At 43.7% G+C, this 20432-nt stretch overlaps 1 protein-coding gene across 2 annotated transcripts in view; it reads left to right on the forward strand.

Moving 5' to 3' along the window:
* cfap299 (cilia and flagella associated protein 299) overlaps positions 1-20432 on the forward strand; it is a 68192-nt gene that overhangs the window by 300 nt on the left and 47460 nt on the right. For both annotated transcript variants that reach the window (XM_056744932.1, XM_056744931.1), the window contains exon 2: positions 1483-1607. In XM_056744932.1, coding sequence (XP_056600910.1) covers positions 1483-1607 — 125 coding nt within the window. The remainder of the gene's footprint in view (positions 1-1482; positions 1608-20432) is intronic.

A 20432-nucleotide genomic window follows, 5' to 3' on the forward strand; every position in this document is an offset into this window, starting at 1 on the left:
TTCAATTGTGATGCATAACGTGATTTTGTTAAGCGATTACCTTGCATCATTGGAAATGGAATCCCCTTGATTCTGGGACAACATATGAAATATATTGAAATCTCTTGTCTCTTCCTTTTATTTTTAAAAACACTTTATTTTTGTCTAGTACAAGCTGTGAACATAAGGATAACTCCTCTCTATAGCAAGACATTATTTTTTATTGCATATGAAAACGTATAGCAGTTAGCCGGTAGATGGCGACATGATACTTCTGCAATGAAACAAGATGTAGACTATTACCTACACCTAGTGGTTAGTGGGGAACTTCTTGGAGTGTAAACAGCCACAACAGGTGCCTCTTCGTTTCTCTATAGTACTTTTTTGTCTTTCTTATTTATCTTCAAAACATAGTATTTTCTACAGTATTGATAAAGAAACACTTTTTTGAATTATTTAATGAGTATTTTGTTTATTTACTAATATTATTATTTATATTATTATAATTATAGGCTATTACTGAATATAATTAAATAAATTATGTATTGTAAACATAAGACTTTTGAGTGAGGCAAAGTCATAGAAAAAGTACGACACTTAAAATGTTTGATCCCAGAAAACTGACTCTGTCCCCCATAAACCTCAATTGGATATCCAAATAACATTTTTAATGTGACTGCTTGCTTGCTTGGGATTTGTATGATTTTGTGGTGCTTGGAGGATGAAGTTTATACATAAATCAAGCCTGAGATGGAGGAATTGTCCATAACAGTGATCCTAGCGTGTGGTTTGTAAAAAATGAGAACTCTAGGGGGCTATTCAGACACGTAATATGAATTTGTTTGTATGTGTGAAGGCTCAGTTCTGGTTACAGGAATTAAACTGTAAGGTGTCCCATGTCTTGAAACAGTCAGGAATCTATCCAAGGAAGTATTGCAGCTCTGATTTTAAGATTTAGACCTTGGATTTTAAATAAGTCATACAATAAACAATATGGTTAGTTGAATTAATTAGTGCTGAAAACAGAAAATGAAATTGTAAGAGTGACCCTTTGCAAATATATCTTGAAGCATATCATTAGAAGCATAAAAACCTCCAGGCATCCTAGAAAGCAGCTCGCTACAGGAACTTAATGCTCTATAGCCACATGAAAGCAGTTCCTCATTTTGAGGCCATAAGGAATCCCACTAAATCATATGGAAATGCTGATATCTACTTTAAATAGGCTCCAATGACATATTGGAAAAATCCTTGATCCGAAAAGTAAAAAAACTGTCAGCATAGCTCATGTTATTTTGTCATCATAACACAAATACGAAAATTGGATTGATAGAAAAAGGATTTGAGCACAAAACTAGCACTAATATGGCATAAATGAACTGGTCTGTTTGTACAGAAACGCCAAAGCGGTTTGTTAAACTCAACAGATTTCTTTAGATTTTTCATTCATTTTCAACCCTTCTCCCAATCCAGCTCAGCAGATCTGTGTTATTGCTCCTACAGGATCAGGAAGTGGCCCGCCAGCTGGTGGAGCTGGGCCACAAGGGTAGCAGTTTGGAGAGGGAGGAATTTGAGACAATGAAAGCAGCTGCCGTGGCCTCCAGGCTTGCTTCGAAGAGCCAACAGAAGTAAGATTCCATATAGTGACCATTAAAAGGGGACAGATTTCACATTTCGCACCGGTATGTGACCTTAAGAATATGAATTAGCATTTTCCAGTAAGAGCACTGGGCCTCATTCATGAAACACGAGCGGAATGAATTTCTGTGTAAATCATTTGTAAAACCATTCTTGCGTAAATTGTCACATTCAATTCAATGCTACACTTGTAGGAATGGTTTTACGAACTGTTTGCACAGAAATTTGTTCTCCTTGTGTTTCATGAAGGACTGTATAGTTAAGTAATGAATAAAAGAATGACACGCACTCATTGTAGGACATCAGATTACAGGATAATGGTAACAGATGATCTTGGATCATAGGATTTAAATGTATCGACACAATAGCCATGTTTTTAGACCCACTATATATTGGACGGAAGCCCTAATGATTTTTTGGTTGACAAGAATGCTCTTTATCATCGCACCTGTTGGCTCATGTGTTCCTTTAACATAAAAACTAGAATTAGATATCTTTCATTGCTTTTGAGAGAAGCAAAATTTTGTTTATGTATGTTTGTGGGATGCAGTAAACTTGGACTCTAACGTGGAAGATGATTGCATAGTTGGTGTGGTGAGGGTTCAGGAAACATTTTTGGAGAACTATATTTGTGTTTTCTCGGGCTGGTTGCGGCAGCTCCCCTGCCTAACCACCTGCAGACGTGTCTTTGTGGTGTTCAGCCCTTGTCAAAATGGTCCGACATTTTGGTCTCAGTAAAATAATATAACAAAAAAAGGTTTGAATAGAAAGTAAGAAAAGACTACTTTCATACAATAATGCAGCTAAAAGTTTAAACGTTATTCTACAAAATTAGAATTTGTGTTTCCTTCAAATTAGTAACATTTATTAAACATTCCTCATTATCCCCATTTACAGTAAAAGGTCTAAAAGTTAAAGGTCCAGTGTATTCAATGTACCGGAATCAAGTGGTAAGGTTGTAAATTGCATCCAACGGCTCATTCCACCCTTCCTTTCGAAGCACCCTGAATGACACAGGACTGAGATGTCTTCACATTTTCGCCACTTTGCCAAAGAATATAACGTATTTACGAAACACGCTCTATAGAGCTTGTTAATAGATGTTACGGAGCGTTGAATGTTGCACCATCTTGGGAGGATGGCTGGTAGTGCGTTCAATGCAGTGTTTTGTTTTTCTTGTTTGATTAGGAAAAATATTTAAGGCAGGTCGTTCTTGCCGTGTTAAAACACTGCAATTCCATAACACAGAGTGGTTCAGGAAAAGCCCATGTTTCTTTCACTTTCGATTTCTCCATATATCAAACTAAACCAGTAACGGTACATATCAAAACAAAAATAGCAGCGGCGTATTATTCTCCCAACATAGGGCGTGACATCGCCTTCACATTCTCTGTGGAGCAGTTTGTCCATTTAGGGCTACTCTAGAAACAACATGGAGAATTCCATGCGTGCGGATCTGCGGTGCATGTAGACAGAAATAGCTAAAAACATATTACAATGTAATAGATAAAAACTTATTACAAGGTAATAAAAACATAAGGCCTTATTATGGAAGGTCTTTATACACCTCTGAAGATATAGTTATGTATATTATATTGCATTTCTGTCAATAGATCCTACAAAGTATTACACAAAGGACCTTTACTAATAATCAAAGTAAGACAACATGTGTACTGTATGTCTAAATGTGTTTCCACGCTAATAAATTGTCATTTACTTGGGGCAATTGTTAATTGTTTTGCGGGTATAACTGCAGATTGAGGCTAACTAAATATTATTCATATTTGGTTTGAATCGTACTGTATGGATTTCATAAAGGTCCTCCACATGAAGGCCCTATCACTTCAGTACCGATCTTAGGTTAAGTACTATAGCTATCCACAACCAATGGTTATTATACTTATCCACTCCAACTCTAAGATTACTTTGTACTTTGCCTAAGTATGTAATTCAGGATGATTTAGACATATTTTTATATTGTGGAAAAGGATATAAATATCTGTGTAGAGAGGTTCAATAAAAGGAAAGAAGGAGACGGGATCGGCAGACATTTAATCAAAGACATAAAACATAAATACAAATACAAACATGTTTGGGCCCGGTCCTCTCTCTTTGACGGTCCGGTCGCTCGTTCTCTTATATGCCCCCAATCTCCTACGTGATTCGAGACCGGTGCGCGCACAGCTGGCGCTCATTAACAATTACTCACCGGTCTCGAACCACGGTCTCGCCCCGCCTACACCACTACAATCTGAAACTAACCGATAATACTGTAATTGATAGACGTTCATTAATTCTTGTAAAGCTAACTTTTGATTTATCAGTTCCACTGTTGTTTGGATAGCATACCAAAGTTATTTGGTGTGTTTTAGTAAAAATCAATAATACAGTGTTGCAATCTCCGTTGTAACATAAGAGATGTTGTGAAGCTACAGTATGTGGTATGTGCCAAGTTTTATTCATTTATTTTTAATCAGAGAACAACACTGGGGCCTGTGGGGGCCTGTAGTTTCGATTTTCACCTGACCTGCCAACATTTTTACTAGCCTCAGCACAAAAAAAATACAATTAGTAAAGGTAGGAAATATATCTCAAAATAAATATGGGTAGTTGACAGACCAATAAACAAATGTGTCGGCGTGACGGCAAAAATTGATTAACAATGAAGTTAAATATCGCTTATGCTATTTTATATGATCAATATTAATATGTATAACCCCAACAGGGTTTCAGGTTTGTTGGATCAGTGTGAATTAGCCTTTATACGACATCATAAGTGTGAGTCGAGTACAAAACTGATTTGAGTTTAATATTCAGTTATTAAAGGTGACAAAGACATTCAAATAAGAGAATCTTTCATTGACCTGCTGTCACATTTCTATGCGAAATAAGCTTTGAATCTCTCCCCATCATCAGACTCTTTCTTCCTCCATTCCTTCCTTTCTCACCAACTCTTTTCAGCAATCCTTCAGCTCTCTGAGACCTTTAGTGCCTGCAGGTGTATAAATAGAGATGTTTTCAATTAAGACGTGCTTTGCCTGTAGCGTGCATCTGATCAATGAATGCCCCTGCACCTGTGGTAATAAAATACCAAGAGACGAGGAAGCCTGCGCTATGAATGCTAATCAGATGTTGCCCTTTTGTTGCCTTGTTATAGGCTAGTACATAGCATGCTTGGTTTGACAGATAGGCATAGTGTTATCCTGCCAACAAATCACAATTGAACAAACGGAGGGATTTTTGCGCTTAGAAGGCTTGTGTGAAACTCAATACTGGACGCAATGGGAAGAACTTCAATGAAAGAGACGGATGATTGAAAGATGGCCATTGTGGAGAAAAGTGCTTCCACAATGACTTATGACTGTATTGAATAATGGACAGTAACAGTAAACGTAAGGCTCTCTTTATGTGTTTAAACATAGACCATGGACTCACTGAATGCCTGACCCCTTTCTCACCATCTCCTTTTCTTGCTCATTCTGTTTCTTACTGCATCTGTGACTTCTTGAAGATGAATGCGTGTTAAGCAGATGAGTGACAGCATTTCTTTTTTTACACAGAAGGCTAATAAATCACATCCATACAGAGCGAATGGAAGTGATCTGCATTTGGCTCGGAGCTGAGCGCACGGATTACGCAATAAACGCACTGTGCACTGTTTTTCCCGTACAGGCGTTTAGCGTGTTGGCCGAGTTGAGAATCAGCTCATGCCCTCTGTGTGAGTTTACAATTCACAGTGTCCTCATAAAAGCTGCACCACCAGGCGTGGATCAAAAAGCTTAAGGTCACACAGGTTCCGAGCATTCTAGTGCGAGTTTCTGAGAGACCGGGGAGTCTGGTGGTTTTGCGCAGGCCTGATATGAGGCCCTGGCAGGAGCCCTGAAACCTGTAGGCTGGCCCGGGTCCAGCAGTAAATGTCAGCAGATGTCCTGACCTCACGTGCTCGTGACAGGCTTTGGAGACTAGAACTTACCCTCTCTACCCCCCCAGCCCCCTAACAACCACAGCCTTGCTCTTTGTTCATTGTTTGGCTCCTTCGAAAAATGCCAGTCTCCTCAATTTCACCCCTTTCTCAACTGATGGTTGGAGCCATCAATCCATAGCCAAGTAAAACCCTGCTGCGAACACAGACTGTACATATGCACCGGAGTGTTAATCCCTCGCTCACATAGGCTGAAATAAGACCTCCAGCCCTGTTATTCAGGGCACGGCCATGTATTTGTAAATATGGGCAAAGGTAGCTTGGCCCGGGCTGGTTGTCCCATAAAGACCCGGCATATGAGGTGATAAATGCGGCTAATTGAAAAATTGGTGCAGTACTTTAGCAATTCATTTCGACACGTTTACAGCACTCGAGTGCATGCCACTGTCTAACAAAATATAATCTTCATATGATGTGTTATGCGTTAGTCAGCATAAGCACAGTCAAGGTCACTTTGAAGGACTATCATTCATTTCCATGGTTGATACAACCATATTCTAACCACTTTTTGACATGGCTGATTTTATAAAGACTTCTGAGGAAAAGAATCAAATGGTTTGCAGCAGGGATCTAATTCAGCAGTACTTAATACAGAGGAATTGAAAGGCAGTGGGTTCAATTTGTTAGTTATAGGTTCACTTTGCTTTTTATTTAATTGAGTTTCGCTATGTGTTTGATGTGGTTGTGATCCGTGTCGGGGCCTGTTTTAGTGCAGCAATATCCTATCCGCTTGTTAGGTCGTGATGTAACGAATACTATTTCTGGCTCCAAGCCTCCATTTGTTTCAAGTGAGGCTAGTATTTGAACAGCCTTTTATGAGCACTGTTTATTCATATCTCACTTTAACACGGTGTACTCCAGGCACATGGAATCTCCAACATAATTGTTTTATCAATTTCGTTATGGAGATGAAGGTTAGAATAATGCTTTTCGGCAGTTTTACAGCTCACGGGTAATGTATATTAGCATTGTTTGTTGTTTGCATCTCATAGAGCTTTTTGACCCGTAAGCGTTGGTGCGCAATGACAGATTTAACAAGCAGATTCCACACAGAGTTGTAATACTAACACTCTGCTGCTCTATCGTTTATCTGCTGACTTTGTCCGGTGATATCATGACATATACAGTAATGCAAACAAGTGCATACACCACGTGCAGCCGGTATGTGACCCTACTGAAAAACCAGCTAAAACCGGCTTGACCAGCTAATACAGTGGGCAAAACCTTTCTAAAACCAGCCTGTTTCACCAGCTAAAACCAAGCTAGGAGACCAGCTTAAACCAGTTTATCTTGTATTTCTTAGAAGGGGATATGCACTCGCATTCAGCTCCAAGGTTGTTCAAGTTTGCACAGTTTATATCATGCAGGATTTGAACCTGAGACCCCATAATACTTGTTATTAGTTGACATTTAAGGTTTGAAATAAGAAAAGTTCTCAATACTTACATATGTTACCATAAAACCGAAGTCAGTGAAATGAATGGTATTAATGAATGGAAATAATTGTGGTTGTTCTTTCCAAAGGCTGTGTGGTCCACATTTATATTTAGTTGAATGACATCTGATTCACAATTGTTGGCTGATGGTGCTTTTTTCACACTCTTACATCTTACTAAGCATGAAAGGGATTCACAACTGCCATATTCATTAAATGATCTTATTTGGCAACAAATTATGACATAATTTTCAATTTGGCTGAACTATATCTCTAAATGTTTTTTTTTAACAGCCTTCCTCTTTACTTTGGGTGTCACACTTCACTAAGCAACCTGTGATAGCCATCACCAGTGATGAAGAACAGATGTTTATTGAGATCCGTCTACTAGGGGGCCGACATAAACTTGCTAAGGTCTTTGTTTCAATACTTGAGACTTAAAATTCCACCTGATATGTTCTAGTGGCTGGAACTATTTTGAGAAGCTAGTTGTACCCACATGTGTTCTATAGACCACAGCAAACCTGAAGTGATGTGCCAGCAAATTAGTTTACTAAATGTGACAGTAATGGTGGATTTGATCCGTGTCTGTGGTTCAGGTATCTGTCTGAAGTAATCTAGCTCATTGTAAAGTCAGTAAAGTCAGGACAAGTCACGACATTTAATATGAAATAGAAAGAATTGACTGACAGTGATAAGCTATTTGATTTAATTTACTTTTCTTTAATTATAGGGGACCTTGTTAACCCTTTCAGTTATGAAAACCTTTGTTTTAGGGTATGAATAACAAGATTTTCACCCGATTGGCAATCTGAAGAGTTGGCAATGATGTGCTATTGTCACTTGTAATGATATGCCACCATGCCATCAAATCACATGTATATGCAAGAAATGGCTATTGAATAGCTGTTCACTGTACTGATCCCTATGAGTGAACAGATTCAAAAATGTCTGGAGGCCTAAATATTTGATTAAATCTTTGATTTGAACTTTTCAACGAATAAGGGTTATTTTCAGATCGATTGAGGAAATATCCAAACTCACCAGGATTAGAGGCAAGCTTGCTCAGCTTGTTAGGATTGAAAAGAAATTGGATTTGTCAGGAATAACAATATCTTATTTCAGTTTCCGTTATAGACCTTTGCAATGTTCGATCTGGAATAAATATTTCGGTTTCTATTTCAGCGACTATGTATTTATTACTTGCCTTTACGTGGCCAATTGATTTGGATGTGATATTAATTTTTGAAACTAGGCACGCGTGCAGTGAAAACATTAAAGACATTTTATTTTTATAATTTTGCTCTTGTTATCAGGCTAGTTTTGAAAATTAAATTGTGGATACCAGGAAAACGTCTTGGTTACGTATGTAACCTCAGTTCCCTGATGGAGGGAACGAGACGTTGTGTCGAGAACGACAGATGGGGTTCGCCCTTGAGAACCAATCAACTCTGACTACTATAGAAAAGGCCAATGAAATTTGGCGAATGCAATTTGCATGCCGGGCTCCGCCCCCGGAAATCCGGTATAAAAGGAGGCCGGCGTGCAGCATTCACTTACCTTTGTTCTGAAGAGCCTGAGACCTCTCAAACTGCAGCAGAATACGATACGTGTTCGTGGCATAAGGGACACAACGTCTCGTTCCCTCCATCAGGGAACTGAGGTTACATACGTAACCAAGACGTTCCCTTTCTGTCGGTCTCTCGACGTTGTGTCGAGAACGACAGATGGGGTTGCCTATGGAAAACGCCACAACGCTGTATCGCGTCACAATCTCTAGCGAAGCGACGGTAACAAGCCTGGGCGTGTCATCTCGAAGCTTTCGTGAGACTGTAACCTTCCAGTGTGGTGGTCGGGGGGTTCCAGAGCTTTCTTGGAGAAAGATGGGTACAGCCCTGACCGGTAACTTTCACGGACGGGGCCTTAGCTCTCTATAGGCGAGAGGCCGTCCAGATCAGTTTACACCGGGTAAGCGCGACTCTTAATCAGAGAAGCGCTACAGAGGCCACCTCCTACCCGTGGGGAGGAATATGGTGGATATAGGTATGGTCTCGTCCTTGGAGGAGAACGCATGGAACGTGCGGACTGAGTAGTTAACCGCGAGGTGGAGGCCCACCTGGGGAAGCTCATGGGTTACCAGGAGTGGGAACCATTCTCATGAGGATACATCAGACGGAACAGCCCACGGAGGGGGTGTTACAGACGTCCGGTAGCACTAGGTCCGGTTAGAGCTATCTGTGATAGCTCACATGGTATCCCGGCCTAAGGGGGAAGGCTGCTCTGCCCAGCCAGCCCCCAGGGGGTGCTTGTTTGGTGATGGATGGAATGCCTATTCTTAACCAGTGTCTGGGTAAGAAGGGAGGCTGGTGAGGTACCAGTTTCTTAGCGATGTGTTCGGGTAAGAAGAAAAGGTAAATAGCACATTGACCCAACCTGTTAGAGGGTGGAAAGGTGCTTTCGCAGGCATACGCCCCCCCGGATGCCAGTCCTACATGTCGCCACGCAGGACGTGGGCTGACACCGGGTTTACGCGAAGGTTGTTAACCCTTGCGAAGGTGTTTGGGCATAGCCCAACCCGCAGCTCTACAGATGTCTGCTAGAGAGGCGCTTCTGCCAGTGTCCAGGAGGTGGCTAAACTCCGTGTGGAGTGAGCCCTCACTGCCAATGGGCATGGGAGATTCTGAGATCGGGATGCCGTCGTAACGGCGTCCACGACCCAGTGCGCCAGCCTCTGTTTGGAGACAGCCTTCCCCTTCTGCTGTCCTCCAACAGACACGGAGCTGGTCAGAGCTTCAGAGCTCTGCGTGCGGTCCAGTACGTACTGGACACAACACTAATCGGGTTGGGTCTTCCTCCCCCATGGGGAGCGCCTGCAAGTTCACCACTTGGCCCCGGAGGGAGTAATGGGAACTTCTTGGGCACGCATCCGGGCCTGGGTCTCAAGATAACGTGAGAGTTTCCAGGGCCGAGTTTAAGGCAATCCAGGGACACGGAGGATGCTCGGTGGTCCCCTACCCTCTTGAAGGAAGTGAGCGCCGTCAGGAGGGCCGTCTTACTCTATGAGGAAGATCGGAACCTCCGAGGGGCTCTTTGGGGGGCCCTGAGGCTCCCCAGGACCACTTAGGGTCCCAAGAGGGTATGGAGCGGAGATGAGGCGGATTCCGCCCTCTCGCTGCTTAGGAACCTGGTGACCAGGTCGTGTTGCCCTAGAAACTTTCCACCGACTGAGTCGTGATGAGTGGCAATAGCGACTACATACACTTTCAGTGTGGAAGGGAGATGTTAGTCTCCAGTCTCGTGAGGAGGGGAACACAATCCTGATCAAGCACCTCAGTGGGTCTTTCTCGTTGAGAAAGACACCAGGACGAAAAGAGGCACCGTCTAGAGGCGTGTAACCGCCTAGTAGATGGGGCCCTAGCCTGGGTGATGGTCTCAGCCGTATAGGGGGAGTAGCCATCTTAGGATCTTCTCGTCCCGTCTAGAGACCAGACATGGGTGTTCCAGAGGTCTGATCTGGGATGCCAGAACGTGTCCTTCCCCTGAGAGAGCAGGTCCTCTGTCAGGGGAATGGTTCAGGGGGAGTCGCTGTCCAGAGCATCAGCTCTGAGGCCAAGTGCGGTAAGACCGGTGTGGTGTAACCAATAACACTTGGTGCTCCTGCTCCCTGACCTTGCACAGAGTCTGTACAAGAAGGCTCCTGGGGGGGGGAAGGTGTGCTTCCGCCCATCCCGCGGCCAGCTGTGCGCAAGGATATCCGTGCCGAGGGCAGGGACTATCAAGCGGGCAAATGGTGGTGTTACGGGAGGTGAACAGGTTTTACCTGGGCCTACCCGAACAGCCTCCAAATGAGCTGGACTGCACGGGGGTGGAGTCGCCACTCTCCACGAGGCATAAACTGGCGAGAAAGCACGTCGGCTGTCTAGTTCAGTTTGCCCGGGGTGTGTGGCCTGCAGGGAACGAGTCACCTGTTGACTCCACCGGAGGAGGCGTCGAGCAAGTTGTGTTTAGCTGCTGTGTGCGAACGCCACCCTGACGATCTGTATTCGCTACAGCTATAGTGCTGTCCTCGGAACAGCACGTGCATGTCTCGCACGAGAGGCCGTAGCCTGCTCAGTGCAAGTAGCATAGCCCACAACTCTTGGCAATTGATATGCCAGCGCAGGCGGGGGTTCGTCCAACACCCCACCTGCGTGCCCGTTGCACACTACACCGCACCCCTGCAGGGAGACTTCAGTCGTCACCACGACCTGCCTCATAACCTGCTCAAAGGGACCTGAGTCCGTCGAAAAAGTCATAAAGACTAGGGGTTATGGTGCGTCGGCAGCAGGGCGGCATCACCATGCGCCTGCTGCCGGTGTGCCACGCTCTCCTCGGAACTCGACTCTGAAACCAGTGTTGGAGCGGTGTCATGTGCATCAACTCGAGGGGTATTAACCCGCGAGGACGCCATGTGTCCCAGGAGCCTCTGAATTGTTTCAGGGGGACCGCTGTCTGCCTAAAATGTTCATTTCAGACAGTTCAACACTGGTTGGGCACAACTGCGGACAGGTGTGCCGACATGGTGACAGAGCTGAGTTCCATACCGAGAAAGAGGATGCTCTGCACTGGGGAGAGCTTGCCCCTCTCTTGGTTGACCTGGAGTCCCAATCGACCTAGGTGCCGGAGCACCAGGTCCCTTTGTGTACATAACAGATCTCGCGAGTGTGCCAAGATAGGCCAGTCGCTGAGATAGTTTAGTACCCGCTCGCCTTCCTCCTCTCAGGGAGAAAGGGCGGTCAGGGACAGACCGAAAGGGAGGACTCTGTACTGATATGCCCGCCTCTCGCACGCGAACCGTGGGAACGGCCGGTGTCGAGGAGGATCGAGACATGAAAGTAAGCGTCCTTCAGGTCGATTGCCACGAACCAATCCTGACACCTCATAGATGTCAGGACGCGCCTCTGTGTGAGCACCCTGAATGGCAGCTTGTGAAGGTGCTCTGTTCAGGGTACGCAGCCTTTGGGGGCAACCCGCCGTCTTTCTTGGGAACGATGAAGTGCGGGTGGTGACCCACTGAACATCTTGGTTTTGAGGGACGAACTCGATGCCTGTTTTGCCAGAAGGGTGGTGACCTCTACCCGAAGTACGGAGGCGTCCCTGCCTCTGACAGAGGGAGAGATGATGCCCCGAAACTTGGGTGAGTCTCTGGCGAACTGGATCGAGTAACCAAGACGGACCGCCCTCATTAGCCAGCGAGACAGTGTGGGCAGCTCTCGAGCTCCCAGGGACTGTGACAGGGTGACCAAGGGGACGGTCTGCTTCATCATTCCCACGGGGGGTGGTTCGTCGGCTGGCGGCGCTAACCATGTCGCGGGGAGTCCCCGGAGGGAAGGTTTTTGCTCCGCCTGCTTACCTGCCTGGCGGGACAACGGCACGCACTGTCGCTTTGAGAGTGGTGACGGCTGTCATATGTGTACGACCTCACGCCTCGCCAGGGTGTGAGGTCGGTTCGCCGAGCACAGTCCAGTGGAGTGTGCGATCGGCTGCAAGTAAACCCGGGGAGAACAGAAAACTCAGTGAGTAAGTGGGCGCCAAGCCCTAACAAGGGCCCGGCTTTGGTGACGAGGCAGGAGTCGTCCCGTACCGACCGATCAGAGCCGTGGCTGTGAAGGTTCGGGCCCGATGTTGTTCTCCCTGGGGTCTTCCCGGCAGTGTCCCTTCTCGCGAGGAGGTTGCTGACGGGGTGGAGGTTTCCCCCTCGACCTCTGCTTCCGGGGTGCCGCCTGTGGGGGCACAGGAACCGGAGCCGATGTCGAAAGGGTCCTGGGTTGCAGGGAAGCAGACGTCACGTGAGATCTCGGAGGCCTGTAGGCGGCCGAGTCGCGGCGTGAAAAAAATGTGGTTAATTGCCACTGTCTGCTTCGCCGTCAAAAAACTGCTGAGCGCAGTCCTCGACGGTGTTACCAACAACCCACCCTGCGAGATGAGTGCATCAAGAAAGCGGACTTCCTTGCTGTCACTCTTCTGCACAAGGTATAGCCGGGGGTGTCTCTCCTGGACCACTACCGTGGACATCGTCCGACCCAGGGCCCGTGCCGCCGCCTTAGTCGCCCGTAGAGCGCTGTCAGCGGTGGCACGGAGATCCTGCATTATACCCGGGTCGGCCTTACCCTCGTGGAGCCCTCTCAACGCCCTGGCCTGGCGGACCTGCAGGATGGCCAAGGCATAGAGAGAGGAGGCAGCCTGGCCCGCAACATCGCAAGCTTTCGACACCAGTGATGCCGAAGTCTTACGTGCTTTGGACGGTAGGAGTGGTCGATCCCCCCCCAGGTGGTAGCCGTCCGCGGCACAGGTGCACCGCAGGCGGACGTTCCACCCGGGGGATCTCGACGCAGTCCTTGGCTGCCTCACCATCGAGGGAAGTAAGGGAGCCGGAGCTGGTTTCACTGGAACGGTCCGTGAGTGGAGCGTTCCAAGTTTTACACAGCTCCTCATGCACCTCCGGGAAAAACATGGCACCCGGGGTGGGCGCGGTTTGCACCGCGCACCGACCTCGGGAACCATGTATCCCCGGGTTAGCACGGATGACATCACTTCTGCTTCCTCCTGAACTCGACCGCTGGGGGTGGAGTTTGGATTCGGCAGAGTCGGATGCCAGTCTCCCTCCGATGCTGCGAGCGACATCTCATCTACGTCACACATCGTTTCAGAGTGTGTGCGTGAGGATCCGGACGGTATGCCACCGCCGGTTGGGGAACGTTCAGAAGAGCGAATCGGGGTGCGATCGGCCCGTGAGCACTTGGCTGGCGGGTTTACGTTCGCAGAGTTCCCCGTATCACTAACGCTGCTAACGTGGGTGGTCATCGGGGCCGTAGCCACAGATGTCACAGCCCGGGTAGCAGACGAAATGGTGGCTGGTTCCCGTAGGAAGACAGCCACCCGTGACCGCAACTTCTGAATGACAATCTGCCCGCAGTGCAGGCAGATGTGTCAACGAACGCTGCTTCAGTGTGCTGGACGCCCAGACACCTAATGCAGTGATCGTGTCCATCCCCCTCCTCGATGAGGGTGCCGCACCCAAGAGAACAGCGGGACATGCCGCGCTGGAGAATGCTCAGTCAGTCCTGAAAAGGACTTTTAGAAAAAATCTCTAACACCTCCGGAACCGCCGAGACGCCCAGGGGAAGGTCGCTGCAGGAAGGGACGATCCGCTGTAACACGTCGTAGCACCAGCGTGTAGTTGTAGAGGATTGAATCCTGAGTTGTACTCATGAGCGATGGCTCTGAAGAACAAAAGGTAAGTGAATGCTGCACGCCGGCCTCCTTTTATACCGGATTTCCGGGGGCGGAGCCCGGCATGCAAATTGCATTCGCCAAATTTCATTGGCCTTTTCTATAGTAGTCAGAGTTGATTGGTTCTCAAGGGCGAACCCCATCTGTCGTTCTCGACACAACGTCGAGAGACCGACAGAAAGGGAAGCTGCATTGCACAAAGTGCTGATATAATATAAAGACACATCAGTATGTTCTTATTAATTTCTTACCACATGTTAAAATCACATGTGTTTTTTGCAACTGAATAATATTCATATAAACCATCAATTATTTAATTTATCATAGACATAATTACACTGGATATTTCACCAAAATGGCTCCACAACAGTGGAATATCAATGTAAAATTTGAAAAGCTTGAATAAAGCTTTGAGTACTGGGTGTCCTTTTCTCTTTAATGAAACTGTATTTTTGTTCTATTGTACATAACCATTTCCTCTCCGTGTGCTGTTCATCATGTATGTATTATTTTGGTTTAGAGGTCCCACTAAGTGGATATGGGTCCCCCTGCTCAGGCTCTGGTCTTCTTTGAAAATCGCTTTTATTATTAGCTGTTACAGTGGTTAGTGACTTTGTGGCGGTATGTATGAGTTCACCTTTCCCCCAACATCCTTTACCTAAGGCTCCGAGGCCTGTGATGTTTCATGACTCATGATGTGGCTTACAGGATCCCACTGAAGAGGTGGAAGTGTTTTTCACATTATATAGCCCGTCGCCGTAAAGATACTAGACGGTACTGTCATCATCCGCTTTGTAGTTTGGCCTCCTTGCGATTACCGGATATATATGATGGATTCTGCAGTAACCTGGAGGTATAACGTTAAATCTATGTTAATAGGACTTGTCTCTGGTGCAACGCTTTGCGAGTACAGAGGCGCATTACATAGGACCACCGGTTACCTTGAGAGGTGGAATTTACCACAGACTACAGAGTTATAGTTGGAACAGCACATCAACATCAAAATAGGTAAATTGAGGAGCATGTGCAAAACCTATATCAAATTACTATTGTATTGTAAGTATGATTGTAATGGGGCAGAACCAACTGGTCAGAACATTTTGTCTTTCTGTTAACAGCCTCTTCAGCTCGCTGCATGATTAGAAGGTCTTACAGACTGATGAGGTTAGAACCACAAGTCTAACATGTGCACAGCAGATTAATGTAATGGACCACTGTGCTTTGTAATGGAGGAATCCTGCTGAATGTCAGAATGAGATGAAACAGCTCGTTCTACTGGGCATTTAAGACTTGAAAAATGTCATTAAGTGTACATTCACACAACATTACATACAATTCTAGTATACTGTATATAACTGCAAAACAGAAGAATACAAAATTTATCATGTATAGGAGAATGTTGACTTTAATTTTGGTTCAGAAAACGAGTGAACTACAACTATAGGTTTGTAGGAAAGGCAAGTTCTTAATGTCATTCGATTAGAAATGTATATTTTATATTATTTATTAAATAGGAGTATAAAAGTGTAAAACACAATTCAACATAACAAAATGTAACATGTCGAGTTACACCAGTCTTTAGTCTTATTAAACGTATCCTCTCTGTAATTGAATGATGCTGACTTTTTATTTACAAGCCTTGCTGTAACACAAACGTCAATGGTTAACAAAGAGAGGCCTCTGTAAAATAGAGCATGTGTAACTGAAACATTCAGCTTAATATAATCTGAGGTGACGGAGAAATAAAAAAAAAATGATTTAGGTAAATTGTCACGCTGGGTGGAATTTCCCTTGACGTTCAACAGCCCAAAATAATATTTGCAGTGAGATTCTTTTTCTCCAAGTACCCTCAGGAAAAATATTTCATGAAACATACCTGCTGATATTTTGAAATCACTGTACTATTGAAAGTTGCTGTTTGCCAGGATATTGAGAAAATAATGTTTTGTCTTTTTTGTGTTTTGTTTGAGAAAAACTCGAAGCAACAGAAAGACATCGTTTCTAACACATCAACTGTTGTTGTTGGAGACACCTTCATCTATTCATGGATCTTTTATCAAGGATAATTCAGCGAATTGCAGAGTTTTTGTTTATAAAATGTACATCAAGTCAAGAATTTGTGATGTTTTTTGGAAGTTTCTTTAATGAAATTCCATCAATAATGGTCTGAATTATTTGCCCTTACTAATCGGTGGAAATCAACCCTTTGGTCATTTAATGATAATCAGAAATGAATACAGATCATATTATTTGTAAAAGCATAGCCATTATCGCTCACAGCAGCGCAGATTATTCAATTTCTTCACATGTTGAAGGCTGTCTCTCTTTTCAGCTGTGAAAACAGATGGTAATATTGAGCTTAAGAGCAGCTAGAAGGTAAATCATTGTTTTAAGTGTTGGTCAGTCAGAGCATAGTTGAGGCACTATCACTAGAAACACATTGATATAACACTTTTTATTTGGCTAAAGGTCTTTAATGGTCCGTGAGTGTGGTAACCTTGCAAGCATCTTTTTTTGGTAGTGTGGATATAACACTAAAATTGAGGAAATTACTTTAGGCAGTAAGCTGAAGGGCAGGCAAATAGCTTGATGCCATATTCAACAGTTTAGTTGAAATTTTAATTTCAGTCATTAATAGTTATCTGGCATTGTTGTTGAGTAATGGCAGATCAGCTTTCAACCATGTCCCTGTTTCAGAAAAATGGGTCTGAAATGGGAAACGATTGAGTGAAAGAAGATAAACATCTGTGTGAGGTAGGAAGACTTATTAGGAACGTTGGTGTACTCATGCCAGTGGTCAGCTGTCCAAAGCAAGCAACTCCCTCTGAATATTCTTTTCCTTGTGCTTTCATGCACAAACCAGAGTAAAACCAGGAGGGAAAGAAAGATATGACCAGAAATTAACTGCAAATCAGTGCTCGTATTTGAGCCGACACACAAGCAGTAGTCTTTAAATTGCTTTTTGATGGTAAGATTTTTTTTCAGCATACAAGGTATTTTGAATCAGACACTAAGAATTGTGAAAAAGTTTGAATATTTATAAATACAAATTAGACAGCAGTATTTCTTCAAATGTAGTTTTTAGATAGTACTGTTTAACTAATAATAAGATATCTAATAAAGTTGTTCATTTTGGATAATTTCACTGTTTCAATAAAGCTCTTAGAATGCATTGCAGTATAGGCTATACTGTTGAGGCCATTCACATTTCGCATCTGTTGCACACTTACATTTTAATTATAGACGCACGGCAACCGTGTTCAAATAGGGAGCGTTGGTGACACATTGAGATGAAAATATTTTAACTTTTCAGAATGCCGCAGGTGCACCGCAGGTCATGTGACGGGAAACAACCAATCAGCTTCACCTTTTGTAGACCTATATAGAGAAACTCACTGAAGATGGAGGCTTACAGGCATATGGAGGCATATACAGCTTTAACAAAATCAAGGAGAGCACAAATAAGGGTCATGTGGCTTTATCTTCGAGACACTTTTGTGCATTGATACAAAACTTGATATGCATCATCACTGGCACGTCTTGTTCCCCTCAAACAAGTTAGGTGACAAAAAAAGTTATAAGCATTTATATTGTGCTCTTTGTGCTTTTACATATCTGCTGTGCAGAAACTAATCTTCAGAAATGACCATGTGTATTTCCCTTTTTGCACTTGTAGGGCTTGACCCCGTAATTGCTGCTTGCAACTATAATTTTGCCATAACTGCTGGCATTTTGTTGTATCGTAAAATTAGGCGCTTGGTGTTTTTTTGTCACAGTTATTGAAATTGGTCTGTTATTTGTTAAAGTCTATGTGCATCTACAGTATATAACAATATTGGTCATAATATCAATTTTACTTTGTGTTCGTATGTTCTTATTCTCTAAGGCAAATATTTAGTTTACATTATATGGATCGTCTGAAACCATGTTTATAACCAAAATTATTGTCATTTATGTGTTGCAACTTTGTTAGGCATAAAAATATGTAGCTGTCCTTACCAGAATATATTGGCTAGCCAACTGAAATCATTCAATTAAAAACAAATAAAATGAAAAATAACCTTAAAATAACAACAATAAATTATATTAAATGCGTTTTGTTGTTAACATTACATTTACTTTTATGAATTTTGCAGACGCTTTTATCAAAAGGGACTTAGATTACACTATGCTACACATTTGTTTCTAAGTACTGTATGTGTAACATGACAAAAGAGCTTGTACAGGCTTACCCATGAGTCGCATAAATTGACATACAAGTATTTTTGCAATGTTACCGTATTGGACAATGCAGTACATCAGGGTTGCCAAACCATTCTCAGAATAAATGGTTTCATATATCATTATGCTAAACAGGCTCATGGATTTTCTGTGTACCCATCACGGCATCGCTGTTTTTAATGTAGTGTTTACAGTTACAGTAAACACAGTCAGTGATGGCTGTAGATCTTCTGTCTGCACCGAGGTCATTTACCCCCTACAAAGGTTCACGCTCTCTGTGGAGGTCTGTATGAGAAAAATATTTTCTTTCATAATTTTCTGTCAGATACAAGGTGATGCATAATTTTAATTTAAATTCTGTCTCTTAATTCAAAATTTGTGGTTTCTTAACCTTGAATTTCCTAAAATACTATCTTGACACAATGTTAAGAGTGTTGCTTGTAGAATCCACTGACTCTTTTACCATTGACATAACATTATTCCTTTACTCTTTCAGAAATGGACAATTTGATTTTTTTATGTTTCTTCATAGTATATGTGTCCCTGTGACATACATGGAAACCATTTTTCCTAATAACAGAATTTTAGATCATTAAACCTCATTAATTCAGCACTGGGACCAAGGCAAACACTGCAAAACGTAAGAAGATGAATGATAAACACTTCTCCAAATGATTAAAAAACACCCAAGTTTCACATCCTTCTGCAGCTGATCACTAGCTACAGCAACTGCGGTGTAGCAGCAGTCCACATTAATTCTCTCAAATGAGGCCTAATGAGGAGTCATGTCAGATTGGAGGGGAATGTTCCATTTGGCGTCGTTTGCGGGGGTAGTACTCACTCTCCAAGCGTGACTTTTGGTGTTTCTCTAGCTACTGGATTGGGGTAACCCCATTTTCTTGCCTCCTCAACACCTGTGTTTACATTGGGGCCTCGGCCCCCATGACCTAGCAGCAGTCCTTCACTCACACCAAAGATGAAGTGGGCTCCCATCTCTCAAATATGTGCTGCTTCTGCACTTTCACCACTATGCAATTCCTTTAAGAGTTTCATTTTGGGAATCAGCAATTGAGTGGTATAGGTTACATATTAGGGTTTATTTGAACATGTAGGTGGTGAAAACAAAGAAAACCTGCACTTTATTATTGCAGCGTGCGTTTGAGAAAAGATTTCCACTAGACTGGACAACACAAAATTCTTTGCTCACTGCATATTGATTGAGAATGAGGTCTATTTATGGTGGTGATGTAAGGATTATGGAGAAACAACAGTACATCAGTGAATGTACAGTATTAGTGTTTATTTCAGTTTAGTTAGAAATAGTTCAGCTTCATTACATATAGATTTATAGAAGCTTACTCACTGTAAAAAACAATTTACTTAATTTGCGCAGAATTTGCACACAGTTTTTAAAGTAAATTTAAAACCATCACATCCTCCTGTCCACCCTCAAGGCAATGGGGGTCTCTGGAATGGTGCTAGAATGGTTCAGGTCTTACCTCTCGGGTAGGTCCTTTAGAGTATCTTGGAGAGGTGAGGTGTCGGAGTCCCATCATCTCGACACAGGTGTGCCTCAGGGCTCAGTGCTTGGTCCGTTGCTATTCTCTGTATACATGACATCCCTTGGCTCTGTCATTAGGAAACATGGCTTTTCCTATCACTGCTATGCGGATGATACTCAACTCTACATGTCTTTTCGCCCTGACGATCCGACTGTCTCTGCACGCATCTCAGCTTGCCTAGCCGACATCTCGCTCTGGATGAACACCCATCACCTGCAGCTGAACCTTCCAAAAACAGAACTGCTTGTAATCCCGGCTGACACGAAGACTCATCACAACCTTTCCATTCAACTGGGCTCATCAACCATCACACCTTCCAGAAAAGCAAGAAACCTGGGAGTGG

The sequence above is a fragment of the Triplophysa dalaica genome, chromosome 4 (genome assembly GCF_015846415.1).
Source record: "Triplophysa dalaica isolate WHDGS20190420 chromosome 4, ASM1584641v1, whole genome shotgun sequence".
NCBI classification, from domain to species: Eukaryota; Metazoa; Chordata; class Actinopteri; order Cypriniformes; family Nemacheilidae; genus Triplophysa; species Triplophysa dalaica.